This window comes from Strix uralensis, chromosome Z, assembly GCF_047716275.1.
Source record: "Strix uralensis isolate ZFMK-TIS-50842 chromosome Z, bStrUra1, whole genome shotgun sequence".
Lineage (NCBI taxonomy): Eukaryota > Metazoa > Chordata > Aves > Strigiformes > Strigidae > Strix > Strix uralensis.
Window position 1 is genome coordinate 36221311 of NC_134012.1, and position 18846 is coordinate 36240156.

Below are 18846 nucleotides of genomic sequence, written 5' to 3' on the forward strand. Positions count from 1 at the left end.
GTTATGTAAGAACTATAGTGATTAGTGATCTAAAGTCATAATAGTGTGCACAAAAGACAGGGTTAGGGTTGCACCTACAAAAGCACTTACTGCATGTGGCTATTGCTTGGATATGCAACAGTGACATTTTTCTTAATTTATTTTTTTATTGTTAGAATTTTATTTTGACATATGGAATAAAAAGAAGCACTTAGCCTATTACATTTATTCATGTTAAAAGAGGACTTAGATTTGGAATATATATAGATACACATATATACACATAGATCTCATAAATACATAGATTTTAAAATGAGATGTGATACATTATAGGCAAACATAATTTCTTATTGTTCACTACAGTTTATTAAAAACAGAAGTCATCTCACTGAGGCTGAGTTCAAAGCATTATTCACGTAGATTGCTCCAGGAGAAGTCACAAATGACATGATATACTGAAGAAGAAACACTAAATTAAGTTCTCTTTGGCCGACAAGTGTCACCATTTAATTTACTCAAAGTAGTTTTAAGTCCATTTACACTGACACACATAAATTGTGTTTTAATAAAGATAGTACTTTCCACTCCCAGGAATATAGATGTTCTATAACAAAAAAGAGGAGGAAGTGGGAGCACAAGTAAAAGTGTTAGATTCAGCTGCAAGAATACAAATATGCACAGCCAGTAATATAAGGTGAGTCAGTGCACTCAACTACTATTTGGATGGATTTACTAATAATTTCAATCAACATGCAGTGCGAACTGTTGAAATACTGTTGAAAATGAGGCCTTGTATCTCCAGTTTATTGCCCAGAAACTGAATTTGGTGGGCCTTTCTATGCCCACAGTCTCTTATTTATTATTTTATTCATATAATTTTCACTTGAAATTTGTAGCAGAATGTACTCTTTTGAAATAGCCAACAAATGCCAGATCCTGAAATGTAACCATACAATTCCAATTATTCAGTAACATAGAAATACATTCTTCATTTTATATAAATAAAATTATGACATAGTTTTCATAGATCTACTTTCTGCCTCTCACTGTGTTTGCAGACTATAGAGCCCCTTCCTAAGTACTAGGTACAATGGAATTTTTCTGTCAAAAGCACAATGGCTAGCACAAGAAACTCCCACTCCTTGCCTGGAATCTCCATATGGTCTCATTTTTCATCCTTTGAAATAAAATTAATACTAAAGCGGATGAAAGTGTTTCTATGGAGACTTGGGACTGGGCCAGGAAGCGGTGCCTCCTTCTGTGCCCAAGACGAAGCTGTCATAATCGCCCACTCTACGGTGAGGAGAGTCTTATTCTCGGTTTGCCATTCTTCATGGTGAACATCCTTGGTAATACTTTCAAAAGCACTGACATGACTCGCGTTCAAGATCCTTTCCCTCATTGCAAGTTGCTTCTAAAAACTGCATGAAGTCAGTAAAAACTCATTGATCTGGTGGCCTTGCTCTGCCTCTGGGTGCTCAGGTATGTGGTACAGTTGCTTTCCCCATACCGCATAGAGCTGACACGGTATGTGGGCCTGAAGCATGTGGCAGCGCATCCTGGTTAGGTGCACCAAGCCTGTTGTGGTGCACACACAGAGTTTAGAAACAGCTTTAGCTACTTCTGAAAATGCTGCCATCCCGTCTAACTAGCTTGTGTTGAGTGTTTGTTGTGATGGAATTACAAAGCCAACATCTCATGCTTGCTTTCAAAGAGCTGGTAAGAGCTTTGTGTGCATCTTGGTTGTGCTGATTTGCAGCACACACATGAAGTGACTGGTCCAGCCCGCAGGGAAGGATCACTATGTTTGGATCACACTGCTCACGTTGTTTAGTCTTTTGCTGGCAGAGCCTAAGAGTTGTTAACTACTGTTCTGCTAGCATTTAGGACACCGAAGCGCCGAAGTACATTTTTATCTGGGTTCTGGGCTTTTACCTTCAAGCCAACAGCCACACCAGCAGGTTACAATGGGCAGGTTTTAGATGTGCTTTTCTACGCATCACTGGCATCGTGACAGGAGAACAAAAAAGCACTTGTTGAGGGATCCCAATTGGCCAGGGTTTGGCTACCATCTGTGGTCCAAGGCACATCAGGCCCAAAGCAGCTGGTACGACTACAAATCTTTCATCAGGTATCTGGACCACGCCGATCTTCCCTCCACTACCGCTTTCCTCTCTTCCCTTCATTACCGCTCCACCAATTTCTTCCTTTCAGGCTCACGTCCGTGGATGATGTCCCGTGGGGACAGGCGCACCCCTCCTTGGCGGGGACGCTGCAGAGGCGAGGCCGAGGTCCGCGCAGGGAGGGGAGGGACGCGGAGCCCCGCGCCTGCGGCCCGGACCGCGGCGGGGGAGCAGGGATGGCCACCCCGGGGGGTCCGCACAGGGCGATCGCGCACACTGATGCTGGAGAGACGCCAGGGCGGGGGACCGGCCGTTGGGTCCGACCGTTAGGACGCCCGTGGGGTGGCGCCGCTCGCCAGCTGAAGGGCAGGCGGGGTCGCAGGGCAGGGTCCCCCCCCGGGAGGGCCAAGGCCGCCGCCCGACGCGGGTGGCTGCCGGGGCGGCCGACAACTGGCGGGCGGGGGGGGGGGGCGGTAGGGGACGAGGGGCGGTGCCGCGCGCCGGGTGGAAGGCGGCGCGTCCCGCCCTGACGTCACGGCGCCCCCGCACAGCCCGCCGCCGTCTGACAGCCTCCGCCGGGCGCGCGGGTGCGGGCAGCGCGGGCGGGCGGCGGGCTGCGTGTCCCGGCTGGGCGGCCGCGGGACCCCCGCGTCGTCCCTCGGCTCCGCTCGGCTCCGCTCGGCTCCGCTCTGCCCGGCCGCAGCGCGCCGCCCTCGCCATGTCCGTGGCCGGGCTCAAGAAGCAGTTCCACAAAGCGACCCAGGTACCCCCGCCCCCCGCGCGGGAAGGGGGGTGCGGCGCTGGGCTCGGCGCTGCAGGCGGCCGCGCGGTGCGGTCGGGTGCGTGGTGCTGGGCTGTGTCCGGCCGTGCGTCCTGCGCCCGCGGGCGTGCACGCGTGTGCAGGGGGCGCCCGTGGCCGTGGGCGTGCACGCGTGCGTGCTGTGGATGAGCGCGCGCGGGCGCGCGAGGTGGGTGGGTTTGCACGGGTGTTGCGCACGGGCGCGCGTGATGCGTGAGTGTGCACGGGTGTCCGCGATGCGCGAGTGTGCGTGATTCGCGAGTGGTTCACAGGTCTGCACGAACGTGCAGGAGTGCGCACGGTGCGTGGACGTGCACGGGTGTGGGTGGGTCTGCGCGGGTGCCCACGGGGTTGCGTGAGTGCGTGGGCTGCGCGGTGCACGCGTGCGTGGGGCCAGGGGGTGCCGTCCGGCCGCATCGCCCCCCGGCTCCGGCCGCGCAGCGGCAGGCGGGCAGGGGCTCCCCGGGTGCGGGAGCGGGTTCTGGGCTGCCCCCGCGGGGCCAGCGCGGGCGCGGAGGGGGCTTCGAGACCTTCTTCACCGAGGGCTGAGCATCGTGTTTCCATCGGCGTTCCTTAGCCCGACTTTGTAAATCATCAATAAACACGACCTTTTGTTTTGTTTTGTTTTCTGACTCCAGAGTGAAGCTGAAATCTGAATAATGAGGTTTGCTCCTCTTGCTTTAGGCATGGTGTGATATTGCAGGAAGGTCAGGGTGGATGTTTCACCAGTCTTTGGGTTGTTTCATAATACAAAATCTGTGTGTTATAGCCCATAAGGGTACAATTTCTGTATCGGGTTCTGACTCAGCGTGCTTTGGGGATAAACCATAAACCTAAAATGGTTTCATAGAAGTCAGGGGAATTTCTTTGGATTTAGAGATTTGAGACCAAGACCAGTATAATGTGCCTTCTCTTCCCCCCCCCCCCCCCCCCCCCCCTTTTTAGTTTGCAGCTAAATACAAAATCCTCTGTTATTTCCTACTAATTGTCATTGCAGGCATCTTCAGGTAACAAGTCTTGGTCACTGTAAGCAGTCTGTAGGTGCAGGCATGCAAGATGCAGCAACCGTTACGCTTTTCAACACATGTTTTTTCCTTTCTCTGCCATCTCATCTCTTTCAGGCTCATCTCTTGTTGCCCCATGAGGCAGTGTTCCTGAAAGAATGATCCCTGATACAAGTATTCATCCAAATTCTGATTCTCAGTGCCTTGCAACTACACCCATACCTGTTATGACTCTGAATGCAATGGGATGTATCAAGTCCCTCATGGGCCCATGCAGGCATCAAATGACATTGTGTCTCACCTTTCATACCACATTGTGCTGCATCATTGGTAAAGTAAGCTTCACAAGAAACCTGCCCGTACCCATGACAGATGCAGTAAGGAGCAGTTAAGGGTGCCTGAGTCCATTCTGCAGTGCCCATCTGCTGCTGTACCTTTCTTATTCATCCCCCTGCTCCCTGCAGTGCTATCAGAAGCCCAGGAATCACCACTGCCGCACTGAGTTCTGGTACTGAAAATAAGAGTTACAGTGTCTGTGTCATCCACATTTAAGAAGCAGGCAGGCTGAAGTTCACCTTTTAATAATAGAAGTCTCAGTTCTCCATTATTTCTAAGCTAATGAGTATACCTCTGCTGCTGCACCTTTTTTGGAGGGAGCATCTTTTTTGGAGGGAGCATGGTGTGAAAGGTCTGTGCATGCTGTTCTGTCCTTCAGATGACACTCTCACACTGATTGTCAGCAATACTGTCATTCAGAAGGAAGGAAGAGTTTTAGCTGGCTGGAACAAAAATATTAAGTTTCTGATGCCAGGTTTAGCAACCTGACATCAGATGACCCAGGGATTTTTGGGCCCAGCCTTGACTTTCACAGATTGTTTGTATGTAGGCCATGAAGACACATTCATATATGAGAATGACTCAGAAGTGGGTTGCAAGACTGATCTGTTTATTGCCTTGTTTTCAGTATGAGTGAGAAATCCAGGACTTAGTCGTGTGACCTTACTCTAGGGAGTAATCCTTTTGACTAGGGATTAATCCTCAGGTGAAATGTGGATTGACATTGATGGTATGAATGAATCTTCCCAAATAGGACCTAACAAATTGGAAGTTTTAAAAATTTGGAATTATTCCTTTGGTTCTTATTCATGCAAGAACTTGTCTATGATGTGCTGTCATAACAGAGTCCTAAGTCATACCAGGAAAACTTCAAGTTATTTCTCAGGTTGCTGTGTCCTTTAACCCAGTTTACCATTGTGAAGTCTTGAAGTCTCTGGTTTAGTTTCTTTCTATCTTTAATGCTATTATTCTTGTTGTAATGTTAGTACCCCTTATACACAGAGAGTTTATGATTATGCGCTTACAATATTATTAATATGACAAAAGAAGTCTGCTTTCCATAGCTTTCCATAGCACAGCTTAAAATTGTGTGACTTCCATATCTGGATTGTTTTATACAATGTAAGCATTTCGTTGCCATTCATCATTTTTTGACTTGTAAAATATCAAACTAACCTGCATGAGATACTGCCATTCTGTTTTTTACTAGAAGCCATGCTGAAGAACTTAATGCCTGTCAAATTCTGTGCACCAACTGCAACAGCAGTGAGTCATTGAAAAGCAGGAGGAAACTTTGCTCCTCCTAAAATGAATGTTCACCCTTTTTCCTTTGAGAAAAAACTGTAACAGTTTTACCTCTGCGCAGCATAATAAAGTTTAGAAGAAATACTCCTTAGTTTGTAAAAGGAGGGTTGAGTCTGGAAGTTGTGACATTCATGCAGAATTACAAGATGTTAGACTGGCAAGTATGGAGCAGGTCAGATTATTCATTTACTCCTATTACCTACAGAGCACCTAAGGAGGAGAAGTAACCCCATTTGAATGTTAGCTGTGCTGCTGTGCTGCTACAAATCTGTCAGACATCATGGAGCTAAGCAGATTGCTCTGAAGAGTATTTTTCCAGAAATGGGCACCTAAGTGCTGTGCCACCAAATGGTCCCTTTTTATTTAGGCATGCAGATGCCTCTGCCATTAGTGCTATGTCAGTGTGACCGAGAGACTGTTGCTTCCTACAGGTTTGTGTACAGTTTTAAAACCACCAGAATCATTTTGGGTGATACAGATTTGACAGTCTGGGGCATTTGATCAGAGTTGTTTTAGAATAGCATGAGCTTTGTTTCCATATGACTGCATTCATTGCATAATACGGCTCTTGTGAGGCACAGTTAAAATTAAGCTTTCAGAAACTAATAATTTCACAGGGAAACAGATGAACAAAAGTGCTGGGAATGGCCACATCCAAGGTTCCCCTGGGAACCACTGAATAAATGTGACTGACATTTAAATAGTCCTATGTGGTGATTTCAACCAAAAGGCCTGTAATATTATTTATTTTCTACCACTGTGTTCTGCTTTTGTGATACAACGTGATTTAATTTGTCTCAACGCCAAGACGGAAGTCACCAGTTTATACAGTTTTATGGAGAAACAGGTTTATTATTACTGAATAAAACAGATGAAGAAATGACCTCCACTCCACTCAGTTGTCAGTAGCTTGTTACATGCCCTGGCTTCTAGGTGGACAGTACCATGCTTCCCTCTTTAACAAGGCAGCCTGTGAAATGCACAGTAAGAATGACCCTGGTGTTTAGTAAGAAGCAAATGAGACTCCTGCCTTGCTGTGCTATTACCCACATAGCACAAAATCCTGTGGGCTTCATAGGGATTCTGTATTGATTCAAATCTGTCTACATAGGTTCATTTGCAAAAAAGAGCACATTAGGATTGAGGCAGAGTTTGAAAACATTGATAATCTGTTTTGAAAGTGTCCTGGAAAAGTGTCTGCTTATTGGCATGGGTCCAGCAAACATTCTGCTTCATTATGGTGATGCACACATCACCATAAACTTGTGAGCAGTTCCACTGAAATCAGTGGAAATACAATTATGATTGAAATTTATCTCCTTGTCAAATGATTTTTATATTGTGGTTCATCTAGCTGAATGTTTTTTTAAATTCCTTGGTCAGAAGTGTGTAACATTTTTCGCTGGAATGGGTGAAGCAATCCTCCTTTGTACACATTTTCTACTCTTGCTAAACTCTCTAACTGCAGCTAACCAATTGCAACCATTCCTTTCATAGTGATGTAGAATGTGGAGAGTGACATGTTGATACCAGTATTTTCCTAAATTACCATCAAGACCCATATTCATAACATTCCTGACTATCCCGCAGTGTTGAGTGGGACCTGTGCGTGCTTGCCACCTAGGCTTTCCCAGTGAAAGCAACTCTGCTGTCTTTTCCAGCTGTGATTGAAGCTGGACACACACTGAGTCTGCCTGTTTCCTTCCATGTTTCCTCTCAGCCTTACCCACCAAATTATGGTCAGTTCCCATGTATTGAAAGGTATGTATGTGAGCTGGTCGTGGAAATTGGAAAATGCTGTTTTTCCTAAGTGTGGCTGCTGTACTGTGTGTTGCTTATGTTGAACTTAAAGAGCTCCCTCCTCCTGTGGTGTGGAAACTTGTGAGCAGGTGGAGGAAAGAGGAAAGAACCGTTGCAAGGTGGTGTGGCTCTGAGGATGGTGTCAAAACTGGCTGTTAGAAATCTCTAACCGGACGGGATACACCCGAGGGTGCTGAAGGAGCTGGCTGGGGTGCTCACCAAGCCGCTTTCCAGCATTTACCAGCAGTCCTGGCTGACTGGGGAGGTCCCGACAGATTGGAAATTGGCCAATGTGACACCCATCTATAAGAAGGGTCGGAAGGATGATCCGGGAAATTACAGGCCTGTCAGCTTGACGTCGGTGCCCGGGAAGTGATGGAGCAGCTCATCCTGAGGACCATCATACAACACCTGCAGGACAACCAGATGATCAGGCCCAGTCAGCATGGGTTTATGAAAGGCAGGTCCTGCTTGACAAACCTGATCTCCTTCTACGACAGGGTGACCTGCTCACTGGATGAGGGAAAGGCTGTGGATGTTGTCTACCTTGACTTCAGTGAGGCCTTTGACACCGTTTCCCACAGCATTCTCCTGGTGAAACTGGCTGCTCGTGGCTTGGATGGGCACACGCTTCACTGGGTAAAAAACTGTCTGGATGGCCGGGCCCAAAGAGTTGTGGTGAACGGAGATAAATCCAGTTGGCGGCTGGTCACGAGTGGTGTCCCCCAGGGCTCGGTTTTGGGGCCACTCCTGTTTAACATCTTTATTGATGATCTAGACGAGGGGATCGAGTGCACCCTCAGTAAGTTTGCAGATGACACCGAGTTGGTTGATCTGCTCGAGGGTAGGGAGGCTCTGCAGAGAGATCTGGACAGGCTGGAGCGATGGGCTAAGGCCAACTGGAGGAGTTTCATTAAGGCCAAATGCCGGGTGCTGCACTTGGGCCACAACAACCCCCAGCAGCGCTACAGGCTTGGGGAGGAGTGGCTGGAGAGCTGCCAGTCAGAGAGGGACCTGGGGGTGTTGATTGACAGCCGGCTGAATGTGAGCCAGCAGTGTGCCCAGGTGGCCAAGAAGGCCGATGGCATCCTGGCTTGTATCAGCAATAGCGTGGCCAGCAGGGACAGGGAAGGGATCTTGCCCCTGTACTCTGCACTGGTGAGGCTGCACCTCGATTCTTGTGTTCAGTTTTGGGCCCCTCACTACAAAAAGGACATTGAATTACTCAAGCGTGTCCAGAGAAGGGCAACGAAGCTGGTGAAGGGTCTGGAGCACATGTCGTACGAGGAGCAGCTGAGGGAACTGGGGTTGTTTAGTCTGGAGAAGAGGAGGCTGAGGGGAGACCTCATCGCCCTTTACAGCTACTTGAAAGGAGGTTGCAGAGAGCTGGGGATGAGTCTCTTGAACCAAGTAACAAGCGATAGGACAAGAGGTAATGGCCTCAAGCTGCGCCAGGGAAGGTTTAGACTAGATATTCGGAAGCATTTCTTTACAGAACGGGTTGTTAGGCGTTGGAATGGGCTGCCCAGGGCAGTGGTGGAGTCCCCATCCCTGGAGGTGTTTAAGAGTCGGGTTGACGTAGTGCTTAGGGATATGGTGTAGTTGGGAGCTGTCAGTGTTGGGTTAACGGTTGGACTAGATGATCTTCATGGTCCTTTCCAACCTAGATGATTCTGTGATTCTGTGTTTCTGTGATTCTGTTATTCTCCTCAAGAGCCATGTAGCACCGGCAGTCTGTTGTTTTTTCTAAGTGCAGAGTGGTACATTTTGAGATCAAGGAAAGGGAGCAAATTTTTGATCTGGGAATAAAGACTGGTTTTAGAAAAAGTACTTACTTATCTGTGGAGGGGATTATTTCCACAGCAGGTAGGGAAATTCCTTCTGTTTGTGCACTCTAGCTTGATGACCAGATACACTATTCACATTTGGCATCATTCCCATGCGTCCTTTTATTGCTATTACATAATTGAAAGGGTGAAAAATTGACCTTAATCTAAATTGTTCTTTAGTTGGATACTGTGTAACCCTTGTGAGTTGTTGATGGCTTGAACAGTGTATTCCAGTTTCTAACCCTGTTTGTAAATCTAATTGAAAGAACTGCTGCTTTGTATCCAAAAAAGGTAGTTTGTTTTTTTTGGGAGGATTTCTCAGGCATCTGTCACAGCAGTGTTTCCACCTGATAGATGCAGTTACTGTTTTTATGTATGTATATATAAAACTGGAGCAGTGATTGACACACATCTGCAATTTTTCTCCCAGGGATCTGTGGAGACATATACTCCATACGAGGCATATATCTGTGGGTGCTATACTCAAAACACAGCCTGCATCAGATTTTTATTTTATATCTTGATGAAAGTATTCCACGGCAAAGAAGAATTGGCTGCTCTTGGTCATTCAGGGAAAACAGTGTGTTTCAGATTTAAATGTGCCCTCATGACTAGCATACTGATTGATTGCATGCTTCATAAAAGGGCCGAATCAGTGTAAACAGGTTTAACTGAAGCAGATTTTGCAGAGGTTACTGTACAGAAAATTCTGTAGTTTTATGTAGCTGTCAGGTGCAACTGTAAGGGAGGTACTGGGATGGTCTTACACATTTGTTGTGGAGGGTGGAGGGTTGAGGAGCTTGAACACTGACTGTCATGACCTAGTAGTGTGCCAGTGAAGTCTTTGACTTTTAAAAGCTCAACAGAAAGGAAGGAGTAGAAAATCTGCCTTGCAGACCAGAAGGAGCTGTTTCCACTGGGTTAGAACATCTGAAGAGAGACTGTGAATGGACAGCATTTGGTGAGAAGTACCCTGATGAAGCAGGCCTGTGGCCCTCTTCTCAGTGAAAGTCCGTGGTAACCTCAGGGACAGCTGAAGCATCATTCCAACAACCTTTTCTCCTGGAACTAAAAAGTCTTGCTTTGTTCTGCTTTCTGGCAACTTCTGTGATGCTGGTCCTCATTTTCTTCTCACTTAGTGGTCCTGATGAACAGTGGTGGTGCTTATCCTCTCTTAAATATATGGAGGTATGCAGGTGAAAGAAAACTGAGCGACAGCATGGTATTATTGTGGTGATCTTTGTCACAGCAGATTTACATAGCCTTCAGTGCTTATCTAATCCTGCACTTAATCTTGGAGACAAAACACTAGCTTTTTTTAAACCTGAGGTTATAGCACATGTCACAGGAATCCATCCAACCTGTCGCAGAAGTGATAGGAATTAAAATAACTTTTTATTAAAATAACTTTTTATTTTCTCCTGAAGCGGAGAAAAAAGATGGAAATTCATGTTTATTCTGCTAAAGTTTTTCACAAGCTTTCCCCTTTTGGAAGCTCTATAGACCTGCATGGGAGAAAATAAAAAATAAGTGGCCATTTGAAGTTCAACATAATTTCAATTTGTCTGTGGATGGAAACCACTGTGCCAGACTGGGACAGAATGATTCAGGGGTATGTAGCTGTTATACTGATGATGCTCTTGTGCCCTTATGGAGGCCATATCTATATAACTAAAGAGTGTTTAAAAATGATTTCCTATTATTTAGACTGAAATTGGGCTGAAGTAGTTGTTAGCATTGCATGGGTCACATCAAAGGGTGTGACAGCAGTTTTCTGTCACCCTTCCTCATCACCATTCCCCTACCACCAAAGAAGGGATGTTACTTGATTCCAACAAAGGTGCTGCTGAAGCAGCAGCAGATAACCTTGCTAGTGGCAGCCTGTAAAGGTGTCTTGGTGTGGTGCCAGAGAGCCTCCTGAAAGAATGAGAAATTCAGCCACTGGTTTGGCTGATGGGCCTGTCAGCAGGGGAGTGCTGGTGAAGCAAATCCACATCTATTTCAAAATAGATAGATGCCACTAGCTAGATTCATTGTCAGCAGAACAGCAGTATCATATTGATGTAATTTCCATTGGACTGTGTTTTGGTCCTATGTTCCTTGGGTTTGTTATCACTCTGTCAAATCGGGATACTATACCGAATCCTTTGTAAGCAGAAGTTCTAAAATAGAGAAAAATGTTGGCTTTCCCCTCCTTTTTTCCTCTACTCTGATGGCAGAAAAACACTTTACACTGTTAGAATGTTTACAGCCTCCTCTGCCTTCTTCATCTTTTTGTGGATTTCTGTTTGATTTTTTCATGATCTGTGTTATTTATTTACCTATCTGCCAATTGTTATTTTTTTTTGTTTGCCTAAATTCCAGGTCTCACTGGCTGCAAGAGGTCTTTAAATGTGAAAACAATTTATCTAAACATTTTGAAATAGGGCTTGCTTTTCATCTTTGTGTTAAGAAATTCTGTTAGTGTTTGTGCAGTAACACAGAGGACACAATTTATTTTCCATTTTAAAGTATCCTCGAGCACTGGACATCACTTCTGTTCTGCTTCTGTGGGGAAGCATGCCACCACAACAGAATAGGGTGATAACAGAACATGTTCCAAAAGAGGTGAAAGTTGTAGGATTTTTTTACCTAGAAAGAAAATTCTCCTGAAAATTATTCTTGATTTCATCTTTTATGACTTTCAGCAGACTAATGGGACTTGCTTTTTTAAGCAGCACTAGCCAATTAGATATTTTTGCTGAGTTCTTTTCCAGTCTGTATAATTTTCAGCCTTAAAGTTATGTGCCAAAAACTCCTTTTCATGCAAAATCAATCTAGATGCAGCAAATCAGTCAATAATTCATAAGGTATAAATGTCAAAAGTAGCACTGTCTTTCCATATGAGTCACTTAAAGCTTGTCTGTCTTGGAAAGTTATGGCCTCATAATCTAAGGACTGAATTTGAAGTGCTGCAATTTTACAGGTATAACTCTACAATGGATGGATTTCTTTCTGACAGCAGAACAGCTTTTCAATGTAATTGATTTTGTCTGGAAAGGGATCTGAGGGCAGCAGACTGAACCCCATCCTTCCATTGGAATGAGAGTGTTTGCATAGAACTGGCCAAGGCATTAGAGATGACCAGTTAGTGTATTTTTCTTAACTAATATACCAGCTGAATTTGTGTTTCTCTAGGAATGCTATCTTTGTCATCGAAACAGAGTTAGTTAAACCTGGGTCTTTCTCCAGTTGAAGTGAAAGGAGGTTTCAGTACTTAGGAAAAGGTCCTAACTAAGTTTTCTGTTGGTTGCTTCAGCCCATTTCTCGCATTTGCCAGGAATGGATGGAATTTGATTTTACTTTTTACTGTTATGAAAGGAAGTAAGAACTTTTAAAACAGAACTGAGGCACAGCAAGGTTCAACAATATACAGATATTTTTAGAAACCAAAACGTTTGAATGTGGAAATGTGCCTTGACATGCAAAATAACCACACGTGTACATGGTTTACTGATTAGATTTCATCATCCAAGGAGCATTAACATGGAAGTTTGTCTCTCAGGAAGAATGGCTGGATCTTATGGTACCTCTATTATTTGTGGTCTAAATTTTGTTTTTAAAATATGACCATATTGCTCTGAGGCTGACGGGGAAATCTTCTTCTCCACAAAAGAGCTGAAAACCATCTTGCCATATATGAGGCAAATCTACCACTGTCAGAAGTGAATATGACTGTTGCAGGCAGTAGCTGTAATATGCCATACATCTGGCCTGTCTTAAGTATAGACAGGTAAAATGTGAGTTTCTGGAGGAGAGAAAGACTTAATTGCTGAAGGCAGAGTCGAGGTTAGATAAATGATGTAGATCTTTAACTTTTTTCTGCAGAAAAGTATATTTTCCTCTACTAGTTTTGTCTGGTTTGTTTCATGTATATAAACTTCTACAAAAATGGCACTTGTCAGCAAAAGTTAGTCTTTGCATGGTAGGAATGGGACTATTTTACTAAAGTAAGAGCCACATATACCTAATATCAAAAGATACATAACTCCTTTTTCTTTGTTTTGCAATGTTGTAATTCAAAATAATAAAAGTCAGGGTGGTTTGGGACCTGTGATTTTCACAGATGTGACATCCTTCCTCAAAGGTCTGAATTGGCACATTTCAGAATGGCTGCATTTTGATGGCCAAAAAACTGTAATGCTTGAAATAGACTGTAGAACATTTTGTATTCTCTGGAGAGTATTCTGGTTTTTATTTTATTGTAAAGATGGGTGGGAGTAAGATATCTGAAAGGAAGCTGTATGAGGATGAAAGAGTGGGGAGGTCCTCAACAGGAATCCTTGAAAACTGAGCAGAGACAAATTCTGTGCTCTGGTATGTATGGATAACTCTGACTAGAGGCAGAAGAAATGGCAAGCATTAGTGAATGAAGCCAGCACTTGCCATTTCCTGTTTCATTAGCCTACTGTATGCAGTCCTCAGTCCCTGATCTGGACGTTGTGATACTGTGTATTGTTCCAGCCCAGGAGAAAAGATGACCAGTGTTCCCAAAACACATGCATTGAAGAGGTCAGCGTAGATTTAATGGTGTCTGTTGGTATATGTGTGTCCTGGTTTCAGCTGGGATAGAGTAAATTTTCTTCCTAGTAGCTGGCACGGTGCTGTGGTCTGGATTTAGTGTGAGAATAACATTGATAACACACTGATGTTTTAGTTGTTGCTAAGTAGTGCTTATCCTAAGGTAAGGATTTTTCAGTTTCCCGTGCTCAGCCAGCGAGCAGGTGCACAAGAAGCTGGGAGGGAGCACGGCCAGAACAGGTGACCCAAACTAGGCAAAGGGATATTCCATATCATAGAACGTCATGCTCAGTACATAAACTGGGGGGGAGTTGGCTGGAGGGGGGCAGATCGCTGCTCAGGCATTGCTCAATGGGTGGTGAGCAGTTGCATTGTGCATCACTTGTCTTTTCTTGGGTTTTATTTCTCTTTATTATATTTCTTTTAATTACTATTATTGTATTTTTATTATTGTTATTTTATTTTAGTTATTAAACTGTTCTTATCTCAACCCACGAGTTTTACTTTTCTTTTGATTCTCTTCCCCATCCCATTGGGAGTGGAGAGGAGTGAGCGGGCAGCTGCATGGTGCTTGGTTGCTGGCTGGGGTTAAACCATGACAAAGTGGAATCAAATGTGACTAAGGAGAGGAAAAGGTGACATGGCTTCTAAGATGATGACCCCATCCGTTGCAGATTTCCAGTCTCATGGGGAGAAAGAATAAGGAAAAGGAAATATTTCTCCACTGCTTTCATTTGGGGATGGTCTTTTAACAAAAACTGCTGGAACGTCACTGGAAAATAAGCTGTCCGTGACTGAGGTGCTTGTTCTTTCCCCTAGGGATAGTTTGCTGTCCTGAGCAGGCTGGCAGAGTCTTTATGTATTGCATGTGGAAAGTCTCCCCAGTGCTGACTGCCAAAAGTTCTGCCAGATTTTGATCAGCAAAGTGCCTGCTTCAAATCATTGACTCATTCAGACAGTTCAGTGAAGTTCAAAACTGTCCTGGGCAGAAGCTGAGCTCTGTGTTACTGTATTCTGGGGCTCCCTGTCATTCAGTGACGTCTGCACTGGGGCCTGAGGTGCTGTCAGTCACTGAAAGTACCTGGCTATGTTGCAAAGGCAAAATGCAGTAACAGATTTCCTAGCTATACAAATGTAGGGCTTTTCATGATTAAACGCAAGATTGTCCCAGTTTGTCTTGTTTCTCCATAACCCTGATGTAGAGGGAAGACTTTGTTAGTTTAACGTGATAAAGCATCGGTGCAGTCTTTTAAGAGTTTCAGTATATCTTTAGAAAAGGAGCTATCCTGCTCTGTGCTGCTCAGTGCTTAGCACAAGTGACTAAATAATATATCCTCCTTCCGCATATCACTGTGAATCTCTGGACATGTGTGTTTGTGGCACTTCAGGTTTAGAAAGCCTCAGCTCTAGAAGCTGGGGTTTTGCCTTTGCGTTTCTTGAGCACATCTCACATGTACTGGCCAAGAAAACAGCTGAGCATGCTTGGGTTGAGTTTCTGACTGGGGTCTACTGGAACCACTGCAGAGTCCATTTAATAATAAAACAGGTTCCTGAGATAAAACCAAACTGGGATGTGGATGAACTTAAATGTGAAAATATCTGCCAAACTATAGGAGAAAATTCAGTGATGTCCAAGGTCTGGCCTTATTCTCATTTCTGGTGCTGTAATTTTGGCTCTGGTCGGGTAATTGCTGATTTACTCCTCTCATGTTGAGAACAAGACCACTTCCCAAATCATATATTAAAATCATCTATGTGGGATTTCTAGCAACTTTTAGAAAAAGCAGGCAGTCTTCCCAAGCAGATTTGGAAGGTTCTCTAGAGACATTCAGACATGGTACTGTTACGTCCTGTTTGCTTGCATTTCATGAAGCCTCTCTTCTTGCACAGCACATTGAAGCAAGAGAGGTTTGAAAACTTAATGAAGCTGCAATAAAATAGACTATTTTAGTTCCATATTTTTCTTATTTGTCTTTGCAGATTAATTACACTTGTGTCCAGGGAAGCTTCTTGATCTATAAGAACTTAAACAGATTCATTGCTGTAGACCTTTTTTCCCCCTGATTTCCTCTTGATATTTCTTTCAAACCTTTGTAAAATATTATTACCGATAGTTGTATTTCTTTTAAATGCTGTATTTGTTTTCTTGCAATAAAATTAAAGTTGGAAAGGAAATTAAGCAACTGTGGGACAAACCATGCGTATCAAATGAGCTTTTTGTTAAAGAATGAAGACCAGATCAGAGGTATGAGTAACAGCCCAGTGGATGGTTGAGCCAGAGGCAAAACCTGCTTGAATCTTAGGGCTTTTGAGAGCATGTGAAGGAGCAGGTAGCAGAGAGCCAGCAAGAGGGAAGAGTGGGACCAGGTGTTACTTTGCATGCTGTGTTTTACGAATTTTATTAGCACTACACTGAGGACTTAACAGAAGAACATGTGAGGAAGATTATGACTTTCTTACTGTTTTTTCTATTCCCTAATGCAATGTCATGCAAGTAGTTATGGTAGGACATCCTACCATATCACTGTCAGAAGTCAGCAGTTGGTTGTGGTGGCTTCAAGTCTCCACTGTTGCCCTTGAGAGTGGCTGGGTTTGTGGTTATAGATTTAAGATGAGCAATGTTGAAACTCAGCGGTGTGAATAAGCATGGATAAGCTAATGTCAACTTGCTCCTTAGTATTCCCAGGTGAGAACTGAGAGTACTTCGAAGTGTTGTTGCCCCATTTTTGCTTGCATGGGCTTGACTTGGAGATTACCTTCTGCACACTGAAGAAGGAAGCAATAGCCATTTCTGGCTGCCCTGTGCTAAGGTATGGAGAAGCCTTGTGGGAAAGATACAGAACTCAGTCCTATCCTATCATAGATAGACCTACCTACTTGACAAAAAAGGCCAGGGATGAGTGGGAGGGGGGAAAAAAAAAAAAAAAGAAATCAAAGCATAGTTACGCCAACTTTGTTTCCTGCCACAGCCTTCCCCAGCCTGTGCCAACAGGGAAAACTCTGCAATGCACTCTTCTGCAACCATTTCTCTTCCCACATCTCTGCTGCAAAGTGACCAGGAGGGAGAAAAAAGTGACTTTTGCCTCTATTTCTGTGCCATCCTTTGACATCTGGCAAATTTCTTGCAGGGTTTGTGAGCCTAGTTTCCTTTGCATCATCTCAACATCACCAACAAGCTGGCACTTAAGTAGTTAATTCATTGTGACTGTGGTTGTGACTCCTTGGCTTTACTGAAATAATGTGTTTGGTTTGCAGGCTGGAAAGGTTGGTCTTTGTTCTGATACCTTGTTTATTCTTAAACAACGGTGCTGTCATTATAACAACTGCTCTAAATGATAAAACAGCATAGTATGGCTCCTAATTCTTAATATTTTAAAGGTAGATAAATCAATTCACAAAAGCAGGTGTTCTTGTGATATCAAAGGTCTTGCAAACAAGCAATGCATAACCAAGACTTTCAAAATTTTTCCCAGAATTTTGTCTCCTACTGAGACTTGTTGCAAATGAACAATGGAGGTGACCTGGTTCTTGATAGGAGATGTACACTATATATGTGCTATGTATGCCCTTACTCAGCAGCAAGAAAATGTTCTGCAGAGTAAATTCTGCTGATCTGGGGTATTTTGCTTATTTATTTTACTTTAAGTGTTCAGAGGTAATTTTTAACAAAGTGCCTTTTTTTCTTTTTTTTTTTTTTAAATCAAGTGTTTTTGCAGCATATAATCCCAAACATTAAGAAAACATTACAGAATCAAGATATTTTAAAAATTAATAATGCTGTCTCCTTTTTCTTCTTTTTTGAATTGTCTTGACTTCAGAATTCTAAATTTTCAGTTCTTTAAGGGTAAAAGCTAATGATTTCTTATAACCATATGATTATAAGACTTAAGAGTTTTGAGGGGAAAACACCATATAGCGGGAAACAGTTGACAGCAAAGACCTGGCAATTAATTCCATAGAGCCGTTTTGTTTCCTTACAACTTATGTCCTTTGGGAGCTGTTCCAGTTTAAAATAGTGTGCCAGATCTTTGACAGATGCATGATTGTGCCCCTCCCTCTTGCTTTCTTTCAGATTGAGTGATGTGGCAGCTGACCTGAACTTCTGAGGCTGTGTCTCTGTTGGAAGGTCATACAATGCAAAAGGCATGGGTCTGTAGAACAAAACAACTGGTGGAGAGGATGCAGTGGAGGTTTATGATTTATTTATAGTTTGATTTTGGACTAACACTAGTCTGGTCCTGTGGACTGAATGCCTGTTAGTGGTTGAAGCACATCAGCTGAGCTCTTGGAGAGAAATTTCTGCTTCTGTTTTGTTCAGAAGGAATCCATTTCACGTGCTACAAGACTGCTCTGTAATCTAAATCATAGTGGAGTAAGTGGGGATGACCATGAGATTTATTTAAAAAGGTTAATTCCTGATCTGCACTGAAATGGTAGTGCACCTGCAGTCTGGAAAAAGTACTTGGTAGTTGCAAAGCATTTAGCTTTTCATTTTATTTGCACTTCTTAAAATACTTTCACAAGCAAATCCTTGTGAAAGCTGCAGGGAATAATCCAAGCCCAGGAGGGCTTTTCTATGTCATGTGAATATTTAAAGTCTTGTTTTCACACAGCTGTGAAAAGCTCTCTGTTCAGCTGATGGGTTGGCTTGGGTTTTAAACTTACTAAATTGTTTGGCTACTACTAACCTGCTTTTCAAGCAAGGATATAGGTAGATAAAGGAAGGAAAGCAACATCATCCACAGGGAAAAGAAATCATGTAGATTTAGGGACAGAGAGGGCTGTATTTTAAGAAACAGTGTAATAGTGAACGGATGTGGTAGAACAGGTTCCTTCACTTTGAGTGCGTTTTAAATAACCAGATTCCATCTTCTGAAGCACAGACCTACATGGGACAGTTACAGAGCCATGATAAAATGAGACCATTGACTCCTGTAAAGCAGTGTGCCTCGTTGTGATCTCTGATGCTCTGGGTAACACTGCTGTCTTGCTGCCGAGGAGTATCATCTTCAGCAGATCTGAGGTACTGGGTGCAGTACTATAGCACTCATTGTTCACATCTCCAGGCTTTGGATCATGCAAACCCAGGAGGCTGTTGAGGAGCCACTTCT

General features: G+C 43.9%; 1 protein-coding gene across 2 annotated transcripts in view; it reads left to right on the plus strand.

Annotated features, from left to right (window-relative positions):
* Window positions 1-2665: 2665 nt before the first annotated feature.
* SH3GL2 (SH3 domain containing GRB2 like 2, endophilin A1) overlaps window positions 2666-18846 on the plus strand; it is a 116980-nt gene continuing 100799 nt past the window's right edge. The window contains exon 1 of one of the 2 annotated variants that reach the window (XM_074856183.1): window positions 2666-2865. In XM_074856183.1, coding sequence (XP_074712284.1) covers window positions 2821-2865 — 45 coding nt within the window. In that variant the 5' untranslated portion in view covers window positions 2666-2820. The remainder of the gene's footprint in view (window positions 2866-18846) is intronic. The other variant, XM_074856184.1, reaches the window with a different exon arrangement.